The sequence below is a fragment of the Salvelinus alpinus genome, chromosome 1 (genome assembly GCF_045679555.1).
Source record: "Salvelinus alpinus chromosome 1, SLU_Salpinus.1, whole genome shotgun sequence".
NCBI classification, from domain to species: domain Eukaryota; kingdom Metazoa; phylum Chordata; class Actinopteri; order Salmoniformes; family Salmonidae; genus Salvelinus; species Salvelinus alpinus.
Genome location: NC_092086.1, coordinates 109,548,709 through 109,568,260, shown reverse-complemented (window position 1 = coordinate 109,568,260; position 19,552 = coordinate 109,548,709). Strand labels below are relative to the sequence as shown.

General features: G+C 44.0%; 1 protein-coding gene and 1 pseudogene across 21 annotated transcripts in view; both read left to right on the top strand.

The window, feature by feature from the left end:
* LOC139538530 (alpha-adducin-like) overlaps positions 1-13,814 on the top strand; it is a 43,217-nt gene extending 29,403 nt beyond the window's left edge. For 2 of the 21 annotated variants that reach the window (XM_071340696.1, XM_071340683.1), the window contains exons 11-18: positions 1,281-1,376; positions 1,706-1,798; positions 2,132-2,149; positions 6,527-6,610; positions 6,862-7,018; positions 7,281-7,667; positions 8,577-8,669; positions 11,503-13,814. In XM_071340696.1, coding sequence (XP_071196797.1) covers positions 1,281-1,376; positions 1,706-1,798; positions 2,132-2,149; positions 6,527-6,610; positions 6,862-7,018; positions 7,281-7,667; positions 8,577-8,669; positions 11,503-11,834 — 1,260 coding nt within the window. In that variant the 3' untranslated portion in view covers positions 11,835-13,814. Of the gene's footprint in view, positions 1-1,280; positions 1,377-1,705; positions 1,799-2,131; positions 2,150-6,526; positions 6,611-6,861; positions 7,019-7,280; positions 7,668-8,576; positions 8,670-9,722; positions 9,761-10,468; positions 10,485-11,474 lie in introns of all 21 variants that reach the window. The other 19 variants (XM_071340713.1, XM_071340689.1, XM_071340721.1 and 16 more) reach the window with 16 other exon arrangements.
* Positions 12,403-19,552, top strand: part of LOC139567627 (nucleolar protein 14-like) — a 46,470-nt pseudogene continuing 39,320 nt past the window's right edge.

The window sequence follows — 19,552 nt, the reverse complement described above, 5'->3', positions numbered from 1 at the left end:
GAACCCATAGCTCATGCTACTCCAAGGCTAAATACAGAGTAACTTACTTTTCTGAAAGTGCACTGATGTGCATGGAGGCTTAAGTTAGGTTTACTTGCTGCTCATTCAATCATATCTGTGTCTGAGAAAAAATGTCTCCTATTTTATTTTTCCTGTCTCGGGCTGAGCATTGCCTATGTTCAGGTTTAAACACCTCTGTCAAGAACCCCAGAAACAGTCCTGTTCATTTCCTTCCAAAAATGACAGCTCCAGAGTATTTCTTCTTCGTTTTCTACTTCTGTCATATAAACATGTCAGTAGTAGATCAAAATACCATAGAAGCCAGGGCATCCCTTTATAACTAAACGTAAACTAAAGACATTTTAACTTGTATAAAGTGCAATTCTTGGGGGGGGGTAAGTTGGATTTTTCTCCAATTTAGTTTTTGTCAGTCAGTGGTCGACGAGTGTCTCGTCTGTCGTTGTGTTTCTCTCTTTATCCCTGTTGTCCTGTTACTATTACTGTACGTTACGTTAGCCTGGGAAATGACTTGGTGATGCTCACTCCTCACCCCACTGCCACTGTCTCGCTGGTCCACATAGCTTCTACTGTACTGTAAGCCAGCACCATCATGTCCTCACCCCTCTACGTCCTCACCCCCTGCCTCACCCCTCCACGTCCTCACCCCCTGCCTCACCCCTCCACGTCCTTACCCCTCCACGTCCTCACCCCCTGCCTCACCCCTCCACGTCCTTACCCCCCCTGCCTCACCCCTCCACGTCGTCACCCCTCCCTCTTCCACGGTCTCTCGTCATCTTGTGATGCCTTCAGTTGCTCTTTTGTGTTTTTTTTGTTGTCATTTGTATCTGTTATTGAAATCTAACCGCAAGAGTATCAATGATGATGATGATGATGGTGTGTCTTCAAGTAATGTAGGAGGGCCTACTCATTTCCATCAAGTCAATAAGAAAGGGTCAGATGCTGGGGCTTTAGGTAATGGGATAGAGTAACTTGATACTGAAAAGCACTGACTAGAACTGTGTAACAGCGAGCCATCTTGACAAAAGGTGCATCATCATTGGTTCACTGCTTCCAGGTGTAATATATTTACAAGTCCTTCACAGAATCATTTGTACCTTCTCCTCCTCCATTATTTCTGTTTGAAAAGCATGATCTATTATTATAGTTCTTTAAAGCCTGCATAGTCTGTATATTTCTAGATTTTGTTCCAGTTTGTTTTTTTTCGTGTTATTTTGGCTGCATCATTTTGTTTATTTTAATTGTTGCTATGGTGATTACAGTGGACAAATGAGGAAGGAATGCGACAGGCTGCAGTGGCCAATCAGTTTGTCCCGCTCAACACAAACCCCAAGGAGGTGCTGGAGATGAGGAACAAGGTATGATGTTGATACAGGCTTCGGTAGGCTGTCATTTCAACACGGCTTTGATGTCGATACAGACTGTCATTTCAACATGGCTTTGGTCTCGACCATCGGCCCTACTCCCGAAGTGTGTATTTCTCTTGCACACTCCCCATTATGGATTTAGAAGCATTTGATTTGTGTAAGGATAGCGAGAAAGGGAGATTCCACCATTGATAAATCCATGAGAGGTCATGTACAAGTGCACACTTTGGGAGAAGGGTAGAGAATCAAGATGTTTTTCGGTCTTGACCGTGGCTTTGTATCCAACCCCTCTCCTTCTGTCGACTACCACCGTCCTCTAGATCAGAGAGCAGAACCTGAAGGACATCACGACGGCAGGGCCAGAGTCTCAGGTGCTGTGTGCTGGAAGCATGGTGGATCGCTCCTTTGTCCAGGTGAGTCCCTCCTGCGCCCTGCACTATGCCCCGCCCCACAGCCAGGCAACCCCTGCAAAATGGCAATATGTGTGCTGCTTACCCTGAGTCAGACCTGCATTCAAATACTATATGAAATCGTTTAAAATTCTGAAACTGGGCTGGATTGACCTTGCCTGGTGCAATATAACAAATACAATAGTTCCAAAACTGCAAACCCTGCCCTCTAAGCAGTCTAAAGCAAATGCTAGAAGTATTTGAATGATTTCAAATAGTATTTGAACCCAAGTCTGACCTGACACCCCCCCCGCTGATATTTAAGTGAACTTAACTTACCTTATTCTTTGACCACAGAGAAGTTCAGTGTGGCAGGTAAGTAACATGGCGGTCAGAGGTAAACCTCATGCTGCATCACAGGCCGGGTTGTGTTCATCTCCTTTGGTTGATTTGGGTTTGCCACCTTTTTTTGTTGGCTAACCCCAACATGCTGTTAGCCTTCAGGTCTGTCAGATTGCTTTCATGACTTCAGAGTTGAGTTTGCATGTTGTTGGTTTACCCTCTGAGGTCCTGTCCATTATCTGACCTTGGTTGGATCCCACTCATTTGCTGTTAGTCAAATTGTGTTAACTTACACGTTTATTTCTCTCTGAGAGAATTAGTTTTTGAGGAGATCGCTGAGGCCATTGTTGGAGTGTTGTTCTAACCTTAGGACCTTTTATTGTTACCTGAATTGAAAAATAACTGCTGGTTGGCTCTGAACTGTTTCTTCACTGTTTAGCTGTAACTGTTTGTAGCGTAATTTGAGAGTTACGATTTAAATATAATGTCTTATGCACTCGGTTTGTGTTTTCAGTACATTTACACACTTCAATGTGAAGTGTGGTCTTGCAATGCATGGGCCTGGCATATTTCTTATCATTATCATGCTTGACTGCCCCATTTTCCTCACTGAAACAAACTCTGCATGTGTGTGTACTGTATGGACTTGTGTGTGTACTGTATGGGCGTGTGTGTGTGTGTGTGTGTGTACTGTATGGGCGTGTGTGTGTACTGTATGGACGTGTGTGTGCACGGCAGGGTTTCTGTTAGGAAAATGTGGCGCTGGACAACGTGGCCGAGAAAATTTGAATGTAAAGAAATTCACCAGACCCACGCATTGGGTGTGTAACCTGTTAGGGCTTCCACCCACGATGCTCAGAATGACAAATCACATTCAGATTATGGTAATTCATCTTAACAAAACATGCAACTCCTGTAATGAAGCAGCCAATAAAACCTACATTTTCAAACATTTACCAACATGCAAATTGAGGCAAAACACCATTCTAAACAGAGCACTTGATATGAGCGGTATATGACAGAGATGATAGAAATTTAGAAAGAGGGTGAATCTAAAGATACAACAACTAGCACGGGTTGCTAATATGACTAGGATTGTGCCTTTTGGCTTCTGGACAACGAAAGAAAGTTAATATGAAAACCAATAGAACAGGAGAGGAATGTCATATGAGGAAGTCTTTCATAGGCAGCGCGTGTGACCAAAGTCCTAGCTGATTATTGAGTTGCAGCTGTCCGTGGAAAAACATGTAAAATATGTGGAGACAATGTGTCTGGAGTATCATTTAAAATGTTGAGACAAGAGGAGGAGTGGTGTGAGGCGAAGATGGCCTACAGGTGCGACTATCTCTAGAATGAATCCACTCGGCTGTCTTCTGCCAATTCTTGCGCATTTATTGTTTCATGTAAATTGTTTGCCCTTTTGTTTGTTTGTTTATTTTGATCAAATCGCCATTACATATGTAGCCAGCAGTAAATGAACCGTTAATCCCTGTCATTTTGTTACAATGCATTAACAGAAATGTATGTATTACTAATTAGGCCTACAGTCATTTCTCATTCTCAGTTGAAACGTGGTTTATTGGTTTATTTCATAACCATAATTTACAAGTTTTTTTGTTTGGTCTTTTGTTTTTGAATGCTCCATGTGAGTAATGAGCATGTGTCTGGTTTCTCTGTCTACTTAATGCCTGAGCACACATAAGTAGCCTACCTGGCATGCTAGCGCAATTGTAGGAATGTGCCCATTTGGGGATGTTTGATTTCGTATTCTGTCACCACATCCACCACTAATAAGCTGAGCTTCTCAGTCATTTTTTTCTTCACCTCACACAGTAAGTAAAACATTTATTTTTTATTTTTTACCATTCATATATCCAGTGGAAATGTTATAAAATACCTTTCCCTTGCATAAAAACAGCTTTCTGTCCTGAGCTCACTGGAGTGGGAAACTCTGAGGGCCTGGAATAGAATAGTAGAGACAGCTTCAGGACTGATCCAGTTGATTGACTAGATACAATGTTGCACTTCACTAGCTGTAGCGCAAGTCAAGACAGATAGAAAGGGAGGCAGACAGGCTGAGTAGAGAGAGATGTCTGGGATTTGAAAGAACCAGACTTGTCATTATTTATTTGTTTTTATTTGTCGGCTTTATGTATTTTTACTTGGTTGATCAAGGTCAACGGCTGCATTGGCCATCTGAGTTCCATGCGCTCATTTAGGCTGCCAGAGGCCACGGTGTGTCCGTATGGCAGAGGCCACGGCGTATCAGTGTGTCCGTATGGCAGAGGCCACGGCGTATCAGTGTGTCCGTATGGCAGAGGCCACGGCGTATCAGTGTGTCCGTATGGCAGAGGCCACGGCGTATCAGTGTGTCCGTATGGCAGAGGCCACGGCGTATCAGTGTGTCCGTATGGCAGAGGCCACGGCGTATCAGTGTGTCCGTATGGCAGAGGCCACGGCGTATCAGTGTGTCCGTATGGCAGAGGCCACGGCGTATCAGTGTGTCCGTATGGCAGAGGCCACGGCGTATCAGTGTGTCCGTATGGCAGAGGCCACGGCGTATCAGTGTGTCCGTATGGCAGAGGCCACGGCGTATCAGTGTGTCCGTATGGCAGAGGCCACGGCGTATCAGTGTGTCCGTATGGCAGAGGCCACGGCGTATCAGTGTGTCCGTATGGCAGAGGCCACGGCGTATCAGTGTGTCCGTATGGCAGAGGCCACGGCGTATCAGTGTGTCCGTATGGCAGAGGCCACGGCGTATCAGTGTGTCCGTATGGCAGAGGCCACGGCGTATCAGTGTGTCCGTATGGCAGAGGCCACGGCGTATCAGTGTGTCCGTATGGCAGAGGCCACGGCGTATCAGTGTGTCCGTATGGCAGAGGCCACGGCGTATCAGTGTGTCCGTATGGCAGAGGCCACGGCGTATCAGTGTGTCCGTATGGCAGAGGCCACGGCGTATCAGTGTGTCCGTATGGCAGAGGCCACGGCGTATCAGTGTGTCCGTATGGCAGAGGCCACGGCGTATCAGTGTGTCCGTATGGCAGAGGCCACGGCGTATCAGTGTGTCCGTATGGCAGAGGCCACGGCGTATCAGTGTGTCCGTATGGCAGAGGCCACGGCGTATCAGTGTGTCCGTATGGCAGAGGCCACGGCGTATCAGTGTGTCCGTATGGCAGAGGCCACGGCGTATCAGTGTGTCCGTATGGCAGAGGCCACGGCGTATCAGTGTGTCCGTATGGCAGAGGCCACGGCGTATCAGTGTGTCCGTATGGCAGAGGCCACGGCGTATCAGTGTGTCCGTATGGCAGAGGCCACGGCGTATCAGTGTGTCCGTATGGCAGAGGCCACGGCGTATCAGTGTGTCCGTATGGCAGAGGCCACGGCGTATCAGTGTGTCCGTATGGCAGAGGCCACGGCGTATCAGTGTGTCCGTATGGCAGAGGCCACGGCGTATCAGTGTGTCCGTATGGCAGAGGCCACGGCGTATCAGTGTGTCCGTATGGCAGAGGCCACGGCGTATCAGTGTGTCCGTATGGCAGAGGCCACGGCGTATCAGTGTGTCCGTATGGCAGAGGCCACGGCGTATCAGTGTGTCCGTATGGCAGAGGCCACGGCGTATCAGTGTGTCCGTATGGCAGAGGCCACGGCGTATCAGTGTGTCCGTATGGCAGAGGCCACGGCGTATCAGTGTGTCCGTATGGCAGAGGCCACGGCGTATCAGTGTGTCCGTATGGCAGAGGCCAGTGATCACGGTGTACTCAGTCTCCCTGAGTTGATGAGGTAAAAATCTGTCATTCTGCCCCTGAACAAGGCAGTTAACCCACTGTTCCCCAGTAGGCCATCATTGTAAATAAGAATTTGTTCTTAACGGACTTGCCTAGTTAAATAAAGGGTAAATAATTAAAAAAATATCGAAATGAAACTGTTCCACGAAAATGCGCATATGAAAATCATAACTAGCACCCAGATCAGTAGAAATGGAACTCACACGCCGCCTATGAAGTCTTTAACAGAATCGACTCTGGTCGGATTTTCAAACAATGCCTCATAATATGAAGTGAAATATTCAGGTTTCAAACAATTAAGTATGCTTTAAAAATATATACTGCCTTCAGCTCACATTGTAAACTGGTGGGTGACGCGCTGATAGTCTGCCTACCGTTGTTTTTCTCCCGGTCAATTTGGCCGGCAACAATTGTATTTATTGGCTTTATTTTGTATTTATTTTTGCCAAATGCCAGCAATTACCGGCTAACGGAAACCCTGGTGTACGGACGTGTGTGTGTGTGTACACACCATTTAATGTGTGAGTGTGCGTTTTGACTGTGTGTGAGTACTATGAACGTATGTGTGTGTGTGTGTGTGTGCTTGGGCTGGGTTATGCCCCCCTCACTCAGTTTACTATTGCAGGACGCCCCTCTGTCTGACTGTACGGACACTATTGCCGACCTCGACCTGTCAGAGACCAATAGCCCTGCTAAGTCTTTTAGAAAGGTACTTCCTGACCATCCATGACCTCTCACATGACCTCTCACCTCTCTGATGCTACTCTGTGTGATTTCATGAATAGACCCTATTGTCCAGACTCAAACTGCTTTGAAATGCTCCATACTAGTATCAACTTATTTAGAAAATGTCAGTGTTAGCATCGATTTGAAATTGTGACAAGATTTTATTTTGTGACGCACAACAGGCCTGTTTTTAGCAAGAATTTGTCTTGTGTCCCTCCCTGTCTGTACCACTAGGGGGAGCTAGTGACAGCGTCTAAGGCCATCATAGAGAAGGAGTACCAGCCACGTGTCATCATCAACAAGAAAGGCCCTAACCCCTTCAATAAACAGTATGACCAGGAGCTGGAGGATTACCGCAAAGAGGTGGAACTCAAACAGAAAGGACCCGATGGTAAGACCTGCCACCGTTCTGCTCTTAAGGCACGTTTGACCTAGACAGAAAAATAACCAACTGCAGTGTTTTCACCATTTTATACCCTATTTTCTCCATTAATTTGCAGTAGTAGTAGCAGTAGCAAGACAAAACAGCAAAGATACAGAATCACAATAAGTCGGTGGGGTCTGAGGTAGTTCTCCACAAAGCTCCCAGAGCCCACGACCCGTCACCAAGCAGAGCAACATGGAGAGAAACTGTTGTTGCATCATTCATCCAGTACAGGGTGAAGAGTCCTTCCAGCTCTCTTCAGCTGGGCCTGGACAGGGCCTGTCCCCCTCTACCTCAACACAGAAGCCCCCACTGCCGCCAAAGCCCCTCTGTATCCCAGAGCAGGGAGCTGGAGTTGGACTGGTCATCCCTGGGGTCTCTGAGCCTAACCCCACAGCCTCCTCCAAGGCTGCCTCTCCCTCCTCTCTCCCCAGCCGAGACATTCTGACTGGGTCGGGGGGCAGTCAGGGGAGCCCAGGGACGTCCACGGGGTCGGGGACTGGGGGCTACGGGGAAGAGTCCCCCTCAGAGTCTCCTCACAAGGAGTTTCACTGTGCCGTGCTGAAGGCTCTCAGCACCACCAACATAGAGCTGCCTGCCCTCACTGAGGTTCCAGGTACTGACTGACTGCAGACTGACTCTGGCCTGCCCTCCTGCTCTCCGTCCTGCACTCTGACCTTTGACTGGAGTCCCTGTCCCTTCTCTCTCTCTGGGGTTAATCCTGCTCCTGTCCTGCCCACTACTAGGCCCCCAATCCCCAATTCCTCAACACCCGTCTGTCTTCTGACTATGCACCTTCCTCCTGGTTCAGGTTGCAAAAGGTCCAGGTTTTCCAGAAATCCCACCAGTTGGAGTATTCCCGTAATCAAAAGAGAATCAGCGGGGAGGGAATCCTCCAACTGGGAATCATTCAACCAGGATGAAATTTCTGGAAAACCTGGGAATTTTGGGGTAAGTTTCCAGAATTTTGCAACCCTCCCCTACCATCTGATTTGACTGAGCTCTGTTTAACCAATGGAATCCTAATGCTGATTGTGGTTCTCCAAGGAAGCCTTCCCAAATGAACATGAATGACCCCTCTCATCAATCACTCCTGGGAAAGAGACTCTTCCTTCATCATCATCCTCCTCCTCCTCTTAACACGGACCTGTTGTCCTTTTGGGGTTGGTTTGTAAATGTTTACTACTAATCATCTGGTGTCTCCAATGGAAGCGGTTCCTTCTCTGGGGTGAAGGTGGACTTACATGGGTCTTGTTGCCACTGGGAGCTTTGTTACTTCCTCAGTGTGTGACTGTCTATCCTCTAATAATAATCAATACCTGTGTTTTCCTCTGCTGTTTTCTGACTGTGCTATTTTAATTTACTGTATGTGGTGGTTTAAGGGTGATGTGTTTTTTTTAAATGAAATCAGTAATTGGCAATTTTGAAAAATCAATGATTTCATTGCTCTAATCTGACCTGTTGACAAACTATTTCATTTGTGAAATGGACTTTAAATAAGGTTTGATTTAATTTCCTCCCCCAGACTCCTCAGATGCGTTACCAGAGCCTGAGGAAGAGGCAAAGGGTCAAAGTCCGACCCGCACACCACCCAGCACCCCTGTCAAAGCAGAGGAAGGTTAGTTGTGCTAGTCTGCCCGGCAACACAACATTTCAGCATGGCTTCATCTGGGCGACTATTGAGTGACAACATTCAGGGTCAAGGGTCAACAACAAGAAATGCTGGGACTGGGCTTCCTTTCTATGTTTCCCTTTGATGTCTTTAACATTGTAACTGTAGGTGCTGTTGAATGCGATGTTTAATGTGTAATAACAGGCCAAGAGGTTTGAGGCTAATCGAGGTCGATAGGGGTGAATTGGATTATGAAACAAACCAACTGTAAGAGCAGGTAATGTTCAGTGGAATTCAGATGGAGGACATTTTCATTCCAAGGAATATCCTCTTAGATTATGATTCCTCAAGATCAGTAGATTTCTACAAATGGGTACTATGCCAAAGAGCTGTAACTTTTAGACAGCTGGGTGATTTTTCTTTCTTACATGAGATTAAGATTGAAGTGGATTATGATAATTTAATATTTTTTATTTATTATATTTATCCCTCTTGGTCTTTATTACGGTTGGATTACACCTTTTAACGACGGCAAGAGAATGTCCAAGATAGTGACATACTGGTTCTAAAACCATATGGCAGGAGAATGTCTAATATAATGAGACTACTGGTTCTAAAACCATAAAGAACAGTCTTTCTCAGACACTTGCCATGGCTTATACAAGAATGAATGCATCAAGATCTATGGCGCCCTGTGAGGGACATAGTTATCACCTGACATTCACAAGTCAGGCTGTGCTCTCCCAGTATAAACCATGACGAACTGTGTTCTCTTTACTAGGCCATTTACTGGTGTAATCTAATCAAAGATGGTCTTATAAGACTGTAACACATGTTTTACGTTAGTTCCAATCCCTGTTCACTTCTCCATTCTCCATCTTTTGGAGTCCTAAGAATGGCTTGTCGCCATTCTTTTTTCAAATTTAATTTCTCCTGTTTCTCCTATTTTCATTTTGATGTTATAATTTTAACACTGTGGTGGCTGTGATTGACCTGCATCTATAGACGTGTGTTTCTACCTGTGCTTCTTCTTCTTTTTTGTGGCTGCGTTACTATCAGGAGATGGGAATGCTAAAGAGTACCTGTTGCCATAGTAAGTACGTACTGTTCCAGCCACCTCCACCCTCATGGCTTGTGATCAAACCATTAACCCCTCCTCCGTTCCTTGCATGGCTTCACTTTTCCGACTCTTCCTCCTCTCTCTCGTTCTCCTTCTCCGTGGCCCAAACCCATCCACTAGGGTTGAGTATCTATTCCTCCTCACTATGGTCCTTGACTTCCTGTTCTTTCATTCGTATTTCCTTTTGTTGCCAGGTGCCAATTCAGAGGTCCTCCCTGTCCTAAAAGATTTCACAAATTATGAGATTGATGTACAAAAGACAAAATGGCGGCCTCTGTTCTCAGGCTTGTCTTCATAGTGCAAAATCCCAAAACCATACGTAGAGATCATTGATTTGTCACATAGTTATGATTCATATGGTGACTCATAGGATGGATAGGTTTCTCTCCTGTCTGAACTGAACACCACTCAGAAATGTTGGACACCCATCCTCTATGGCCTTATTCGCATACAGTTTATGGTCCGTGACTGTGGAGAGATCTGAGAGACCCAGCAACACATCTCGTTTTAGGTTTCTATTCCTTCCCGGAGTTGACCTATTGTGAACTTTAACCTTTTGAGTATTACATGCAAACATCTTATAATAAATCTATATTAAATCCCTAAGTTCCTGCATTACGATTCACATGAAATGGGTAATGTATGTAGTTGTTTTTATTTATTGAATGTTATATTTCTTTTCCAGATGAGCCCAATCTCAGGTATACAGCGTTCATGTATTTGGCTGTAGTAGAATAAATGCTTTTGTCGCTTTGCTAAGTGTGAAGCTTGCTGTTGGCTTAGCGGTGAGGTGATAAACAGCTGTTTTTTCTCAGTGCTCTGTGTTATGCTTTATCTTTGACTACATTTTGAGGAGCTTCAACACTTCTGTGGATAATTAGTCTAATGTTGACATCAATATTTGCAAGTAATACAAGTTGGAAATGGAGCACATTGTCTGGTTTGTTGTGTGCACGGTCAGAAAGGGAGACCAACTGCTGACGCTGTACAATGGTTCTACAGCAGCATGAAGTTGATGCACTGTACCGATGGATATTAGCGAGGAGCACGCTAGTCAACACTACAAGATCCCTCTGCACTGAATATACATGTGTATCTGAATAAATCAATGATTAAATACTTGGAGCACATGAATATGGTCTTACTGGACCCTTTTCACACTACTGAGCCAAGCTGTACTGTGCCGGCCTGGATACATGTCCACAATAGTTGCTGGAAAGGACAGATTTTTTTTTTTAAATAATTTTTGAATATATATTTTTTGAGCATTAAATCATTGTTGGGCTTGGCTTTGTGGAATGATCTAGTGTTGTACTTGTCTGAGTCGTCAATGTAAAGCTAGTCGGTGGAGATGGCTAGTGTTGTACTATATATAGGCATGCCTCGGCTGAGGAGCATGCTGTTTGATTGGTGCCTAAAGATTCTGATCTGCAGAAGTACTGTAGCCTGTCAGTTTTCATGGATGATATAGTGATACAGGCCTTTAGTTATGTGTCCTCCACAAGTTGGACTATGGAACAAAGACTAAATGATTGCAGAAGGAAATTGGAGATATCACTCCTCCCAAGTGAGAGTAAAGTGATATGTTAATAGCTAAATCTCTTATTGGCTTTGAAACGGTAGTTTTTTTGTCTGCATTGCAGCCGCTTTGCAGGCCCTGCAGATGAACCATTTCCTTCCCCTCCCCACAGATGAACCATTTCCTCCCCTTCCTCACAGATTCTCAGCTGGAGCACACCTATAAGGATGAGAGTGATCAGGCTACACTGAGACAGACCCTCCCTGACCTGACCCCAGACGATGAACCCTCTGACGCCCCAGTCCCCGCCCTCCCTGCCGAAGATCCTGCCACTCCCGCTGCCACCGAACAGCCCACCGCCGTGGGAGAGGAGCCTGCTGATGCTGCCGGCGACCAAGACTGCGAACAGGACGGCGACGAATCCCCCAGCAAATCGCCTTCCAAGAAGAAGAAGAAGTTCCGCACTCCTTCCTTCCTCAAGAAAAACAAGAAGAAGACTGAAGAAAAGGAAGGAAAAGCAAAGGAACCCTAGACCAGACCTCCCCTCTTACGCTTTGTAACCCTTCGCTTCCCCTTGAGCGAGCCACAACCTTTGACCCTACATGCTTAGTATTATTTGTCTGGCTTTATAACTCTGTTCACCTCCTAGTGTGTGCCAATTTTATATATAAAAAAAAAAAAGGGTCAATCGCTTATGAAGTTTTAAAAACGGTCGCTCTGTGGTGAATGACTGTGTGCAATCGGTCTGGTTCATTGCAGCTGTGTGGCTTCTTACGCTTGTCTATTTAGGCTTGCTACTTTAAGTGAGCAGTAGATTTTTATTTCCCTTTTTTATTTGTTTAAAAAAAATGTGTTTTACTAAAACCTGATTTAACCACTAGAATGTATTGGGATTGTATCAGTGTCTTTAAAAAAAAACTAAACAAGGAGGGCAAAAGCAAAGAAACGCTTGAACTGTCACTTAATTAAACTACCAACTGCACGGTGCTAATTTCTGATGTCTAATATTAGCGTTAAATCTGTTCACTCAAACAGCATTGGGTACAAGAGCGTGTTTTCCTCTCTGCAGTATAACTGGTGGGTGTATATAAAAGGGCCCGATGGCCAAGGTAAAACACTACCATTTATACAGATTCATTGTGTGACTCATCATGTACGTGTGCCCTGCGTCCCGTAAGAACTCAAATCATGTTGAGAATATCAGTCACCACCTCTATCAACCAGTGTTGGTGGTACCTGGTGAGACTGCTGGTATTGCATCGGTCTACACAGGCTGTATGGTCATGTGGCAGGAATGTGTAGAGACTAGGGCAGAAGGTTTTGTTGTTATATAATCCTGTATCCTTGGCTTGCTTTAGCTCTCCCCTCCTTCCTAACCTAATCGCACCAATCACAGGAAAGACAAATGGAACATAAGAGGACAAAATATGGCTACAGTTACAAGAGAATACAGATTTTGTATGGTTAATGATATAGCTATAGTCTTGTTATTCTCAACAACAAAAGAAATTGAGTCATTTTCACTTGCTGTGAGAGCCCTGTGAACTGAAACACCTCAATTACAATATAGCACTGCCTGGAACTCACTGTTTTACCATTTGCTTTTAGAGAAAAACGTAGGCTTGCCTGGATCCAAACAGAGGGTGAAACGAAACCATTCCATCTGGATTCAGGCTAATAGTGGGTATATGGAATGTAGGAATACCGTTGCTTTTAAGGCACATCTCACTATTTTAACGCTGCATGCATAACCAGTGACCACACCTCAATGGACTATCCTGTGAAACCCCTCTGAAATGAAAAGACTGTCTCAAGAAACATCTCGCTTTCAAGTTGCACTCAAGACCCTATGGAGATATAGTACAGTAATCAATGTAGTTGGTGAGATCTTACAGCCTGGTCCCAGATCTGTTTGTGCTGCCATGCCAAACTGTGACGATAGGAATTGGCAAGACAACACAAACAGATCTGGGACCAGACTAGCGATCTTACACCTTGTCTTTTAAAATGGTTGGCAAGCAGATAGGTATAAATACCGGATAATGTCATTAATTAATTCCACTTGTCTGTGAAGCTTGGTTTAGACCACTATAAAAAAAATCTAGCCTTGTCCCAGATCAGTTTGTGCAGTCTTGAGAATGACCAAAGGAGTTGGCAAGGCTGTAATAACTGCTCTAGGACAAGGCTGTTATAAACCTGCTATATTACATGATGTAAGCTGAGAACATTAGCCTGTTCCCTGAACCTGAAGGACTGCATGGCATGAAACTAAGGCTTTGAGCTTGTATGTCTGTCTCTTTTCATTATGACTGTAACTCACTTTTACTTTGCAATTTGTTGTGCAATTTATTTTATTTTATTTGTGGTCAATTGTTTTAAACTCGCAGCAATGTATTCTTTGAACTATTTCCCATACAAACGTGTCATCATACCATCTATCGCTTCACTACCATTTTCGTCATGGAACTGTTTGTTTTTTAACCATTAATAAAAATCCTTCCTTCAAAACCAATTTGTTTTTGTTTGATTTCAATTAAATATTAGATGATTGTCTTCAAGATTACATTTGTTTTATACAGTGCTGTAAAGTACTAAAGTTTTATTTTTTGGGTATCTGTACTCTACTATTTATATTTTTGACTACTTTTACTAAACTACATTCCTTAAGAAAATATTGTACTTTTTACTCCATACATTTTCCTTGACACCCAAAAGTACTCATTACATTTTGAATGCTTAGCAGGACAAGAAAATAGTTCAATTCACACACTTATTATCCAAACCTCCCTGGTCATCCCTACTGCCTCTGATCTGGGGGACTCACTAAAACGACATGCTTTGTTTGTAAATTATGTCAGTGTTGGAGTGTGCCCCTGGCTTTCTGTAAATTAAAAAAACAAAATGGTGCCATCTGGATTGCTTAATATAAGGAATTTGAAATGATTTTTACTTTTGATAGTTAAGTATATTTTAAACCAAATACTTTGACTTTCTCAAGTAGAATTTTACTGGGTGACTTTAACTTGAGCCATTCTCTATTAAGGCATCTTTACTTTTACTCAAGTATGACGGTTGGCTACTTTTTCCACCACTGGTTTTATATTGTATAAGATACTAGCACAACTAATTATTTATAGCACCAAAGATGCTCTCTTTTTAGTTGGCTATATAAGTGCACTGTTAGGGGTTTACAGAAGGCGATGCTGTATAATATTCCTTGCAGGTCAAATCACGAGGAGTCGCCCTCCTACTACAAACATTGACCCCGTACTTGCTGGATTTCTGTCTTGAAACAAAGCCAAATAATGACATTCTCTAAAATACAGTTGAAGTCGGAAGTTTACATACACCTTGGCCAAATACATTTAAACTCAGTTTTTCACAATTCCTGACATTTAATCATAGTAAAAATTCCCTGTCTTAGGTCAGTTAGGATCACCGCTTACATTTTAAGAATGTGAAATGTCAGAATCATAGTGGAGAGAATGATTTATTTCAGATTTGATTTCTTTCATCACATCCCCAGTGGGTCAGAAGTTTACATACACTCAATTAGTATTTGGTAGCATTGCCTTTAAATTGTTTAACTTGGGTCAAACGTTTCGAGTAGCCTTCCACAAGCTTCTACAATAAGTTGGGTGAATTTTGGCCCATTCCTCCTGACAGAGCTGGTGTAACTGGGTCAGGTTTGTAGGCCTCCTTGCTCGCACATGCTTTTTCAGTTCTGCCCACAAATTTTCTATGTGATTGAGGTCAGGGCTTTGTGATGGCCACTCCAATACCTTGACTTTGTTGTCCTTAAGCCATTTTGCCACAACTTTGGAAGTATGCTTGGGGTCATTGTCCACTTGGAAGACCCATTTGCGACCAAGCTTTAACTTCCTGACTGATGTCTTGAGATGTTCCTTAAATATATCCACATAATTTTCCTACCTCATGATGCCATCTATTTTGTGAAGTGCACCAGTCCCTCCTGCAGCAAGCACCCCCACAACATGATGCTGCCACCCCTATGCTTCACGGTTGGGATGGTGTTCGGCTTGCAAGCATCCCCCTTTTTCCTCCAAACATAACGATGGTTATTATGGCCAAACAGTTCTATTTTTGTTTCATCAGACCAGAGGACATTTCTCCAAAAAGTACGATCTTTGTCCCCATGTGCAGTTGCAAGGCTTTTTTATGGCGGTTTTGGAGAAGTGGCTTCTTCCTTGCTGAGCAGCCTTTTAGGTTATGTCGATATAGGACTCGTTTTACTGTGGATATAGATACTTTTGTACCCGTTTCCTCCAGCATCTTCACAAGGTCCTTTGCTGTTGTTCTGGGATTGATTGCACTTTTCGCACCAAAGTACGTTCATCTCTAGGAGACAGAACGCGTCTCCTTCCTGAGCGGTATGACGGCTGCGTGGTCCCATGGTGTTTATACTTGCGTGCTATTGTTTGTACAGATGAACGTGGTACCTTCAGGCATTTGGAAATTGCTCCCAAGGATGAACCAGACTTGTGGAGGTCTAAAAAAAAAAAAAAAAGATCTTGGCTGATTTCTTTTGATTTTCCCATGATGTCAAGCAAAGAGGCACTGAGTTTGAAGGTAGGCCTTGAAATACATCCACAGGTACACCTCCAATTGACTCAAATGATGTCAATTAGCCTATCAGAAGCTTCTAAAGCCATGACATAATTTTCTCGAATTATCCAGGTTGTTTAAAGGCACAGTCAACTTAATGCATGTTAACTTCTGACCCACTGGAATTGTGATTAAGTGAAATAATCTGTCTGTAAACAATTGTTGGAAAAATTACTTGTGTCATGCACGAAGTAGATGTCCTAAATGACTTGCCAAAACTATAGTTTGTTAACAAGAAATTTGTGAAATGGTTGAAAAACGAGTTTCAATGACTCCAACCTAAGTGTATGTAAACTTCCGACTTCAACTGTACATTCAAGGGGTTTATGTACCCTTTCGATTCAACTAGCCATCAACAAGGTAAAGCGGTAGTAATGAAGACACGGCGTAATGGTTACACTGAGTGTAGTGGGTCATTAAGTGTTACAGATTCTGGCGTGGATGGATCCAGGCTTGTTCTAGATATGTTTATTGTCTTACCTACTCCTATGGTCACTGATTGTCCATAAGAGTTGACAGCACAAACGGATATGGGACCAGGCTAGATGGAGGCTAAATAACATCAATAGCAGTTTGCAACTAATTTCTTCCCCCAGAGAAAAAAAGAGACACTACTGAATGAATATATGACGAAGGAAAAGGCCAATAAATTCATAGACCGACGCTTTGGGGAATATGACACCAACATGGACCCAGAGGAGATTGGCATGTAAGATCCGATACAGGGGAACACACGTCTCTGTTCTCTTCTCTGCCCATTTTACATAAATCACAAAACTATCTCCAGCAGAGCTGCACTTTGGCTAGCTGCTTTTAGCAACGAGGATGTATTTAAAACCGCACAATAAGTTGGACATAGAATTTTATTTAACTCTTGGCTTCGCGCTGACTTTTTTTGCAACCTAATACAATAGGGAGCAAGGCTAGTGTATGTAAATACAACCGCATTGCTAAAAGCGGCTACACTTTGTCTGACCCTGTGCTCTCAAATATGTGTGTTGTGGGGGAGAAGGACATGTACAACCTGAATGAGGAGGAGTTGACCCACACCGACCAGTCTCTGTCTGAGATGGAGAAGCTCAACGACTTGGTAGACAGTGATGATGAAGCCGATGAGAAAGGAATCCTCTCAGGTGAGATACACAATGACCCTAGACTTCACACAATTGGTGGGGAGCTGTAGACCAGGGTGAGAGAGAGCAAGAAGGGGTGGAGGAGATGTCTGTTTATTTATTTTTTATTTTACTTTAATTTAACCAGGTATGTCAGTTGAGAACAAGTTCTCATTTACAACTGCGACCTGGCCAAATAAAGCAAAGCAGTGTGACAAAAACAACAACACAGAGTTACACATAAACAAACGTACAGTCAATAACACTATAGACAAATCTATGTACAGTGTGTGCAGATGTAGAAGATTAGGGAGGTAAGGCAATCAATAGGCCGTAGAGGCGAACTAATTACAATTTAAGTATTAACACTGGAGTGATAGATGTGCAGATGATGATGTGCAAGTAGAGATACTGGGGTGCAAAAGAGCAAGAGTGTAAGTAATAATATGGGGATGAGGTAGTTGGGTGAGCTATTTACAGATTGGCTGTGTACAGGTTCAGTGATCGGTAAGCTGCTCTGACAGCTGATGCTTAAAGTTAGAGAGGGAGATATAAGACACCAGCTTCAGTGATTTTTGCAATTCGTTCCAGTCATTGGCAGCAGAGAACTGGAAGGAAAGGCGCCAAAGGAAGTGTTGGCTTTGGGGATGACCAGTGAAATATACCTGCTGGAGCGTGTGCTATGGGTGAGTGTTGCTATGGTGACCAGTGAGCTGGGATAAGGCGGGGCTTCACCTAGCAAAGACTTATAGATGACCTGGAGACACTGGGTTTGGTGACGAATATGTAGTGAGGGCCAGCCAACGAGAGCATACAGGTCGCAGTGGTGGGTAGTATATGGGGCTTTGGTGACAAAACGGACGGCACTGTGATAGACTACATCCAGTTTGCTGAGTAGAGTGTTGGAGGCTATTTTGTAAATGACATCGCCGAAGTCGAGGATCGGAAGGATAGTAAGTTTTACGAGGGTATGTTTGGCAGCATGAGTGAAGGAGGCTTTGTTGCGAAATAGGAAGCCGATTCTAGATTTAACTTTGGATTGGAGATGCTTAAGTCTGGAAGGAGACCCTAAGTCTGGAAGGAGAGTTTACAGTCTAACCAGACACCTAGATATACTGTGAATTTTTCAGTACATATGTGGCAATTATTTATTTCAGAAGGAGCCAGTAAAACTAGTGTACGTGTATGTGCTCTAGGTCATTTGACACCATTAGACATGCACATGGTTATTCTTGTAACTGTTATGGCCAACTATGGTTACACCTCTTGGTTTTTTTCCAGAACAGGGGTGTTCCCTTCAGAGGAGTAAGCAGGATAACATGTATTATTAACATCTACAGGTTATTCCTGTAGAGTGCCAAGGTCTGTTGCTATGGTCCTACGTGACTCTACAGGTTGCATGTCCTAATATGAAGGCAATATGATAACGGTGGCTAAATGCCAGAGGTGATGAGCCATTAAGAGGAGTTACTATGAGTATGACGTAAGAAGGACAAATGTATCAGTATTCTGTGCCAAGAACGGAAGGCAGTTGTTTTCATGATCCAGCTCGGCTTTTATTATGAAGTAATAAAACGTCTATTTGAACTCACATGCTCTGGTATATATGAAATATGATTGACCAAATATTTCCACGACAGTATTTGTAGTTGTCCACATTTTCTAGGTCAGAACCGTCCAGAGTAGTGATGCTATTCGGGCAGGAGGGTGCGGGAAGCAATCGGTTGAAGAGCAAGCACTTAGAGGAGAGTTGTATGGTGTTGATGCTCATTTGGAGGTTTGTTAGCACAGTGTCCAAAGAAGGGCCAGATGTATACAGAATGGTGTCGTCTACGTAGAGGTGGATCAGAGAATCACCAGCAGCAAGAGTGACATCATTGATATATACAGAGAAAAGAGTCGGCCCGAGAATTTAACCCTGTGGCACCCACATAGAGACTGCCAGAGGTCCGGACAACAGGCCCTCCGATTTGACACACTGAACTCTATCTGAGAAGTAGTTGGTGAACCAGGCGAGGCGGTCATTTGAGAAGCCAAGGCTATTGAGTCTGCGGATAAGAATGTGGTGATTGACAGAGTCGAAAGCCTTGGCCAGGTCGATGTTGACAGCTGCACAGTACTGTCTTTTATCGATGGTGGTTATAATATCATTTAGGACCTTGAGCGTGGCTGAGGTGCACCCATGACCAGCTCGGAAACCAGATTGCATAGTGAAGAAGGTACGGTGGGGTTCGAAATGGTCGGTGATCTGTTATCTTGGCTTTCGAAGATTTTAGAAAGGCAGGGCAGGATGGATATAGGTCTATAACAGTTTGGGTCTAAACTGTCTCCCCCGATACGAAAGAGAGGTTGAATAGGCTAGTAATAGGTGTTGCAACAATTTGTCTATCCCAGCTGATTTGTAGGGATCCAGATTTTGCAGCTGGGTTTTGCAGCAGATTTATCGTGTTTCCTATCCTCAGTGCAGTGGGCAGCTGGGAGGAGGTGCTCTTACTCTCCATGTACTTTACAG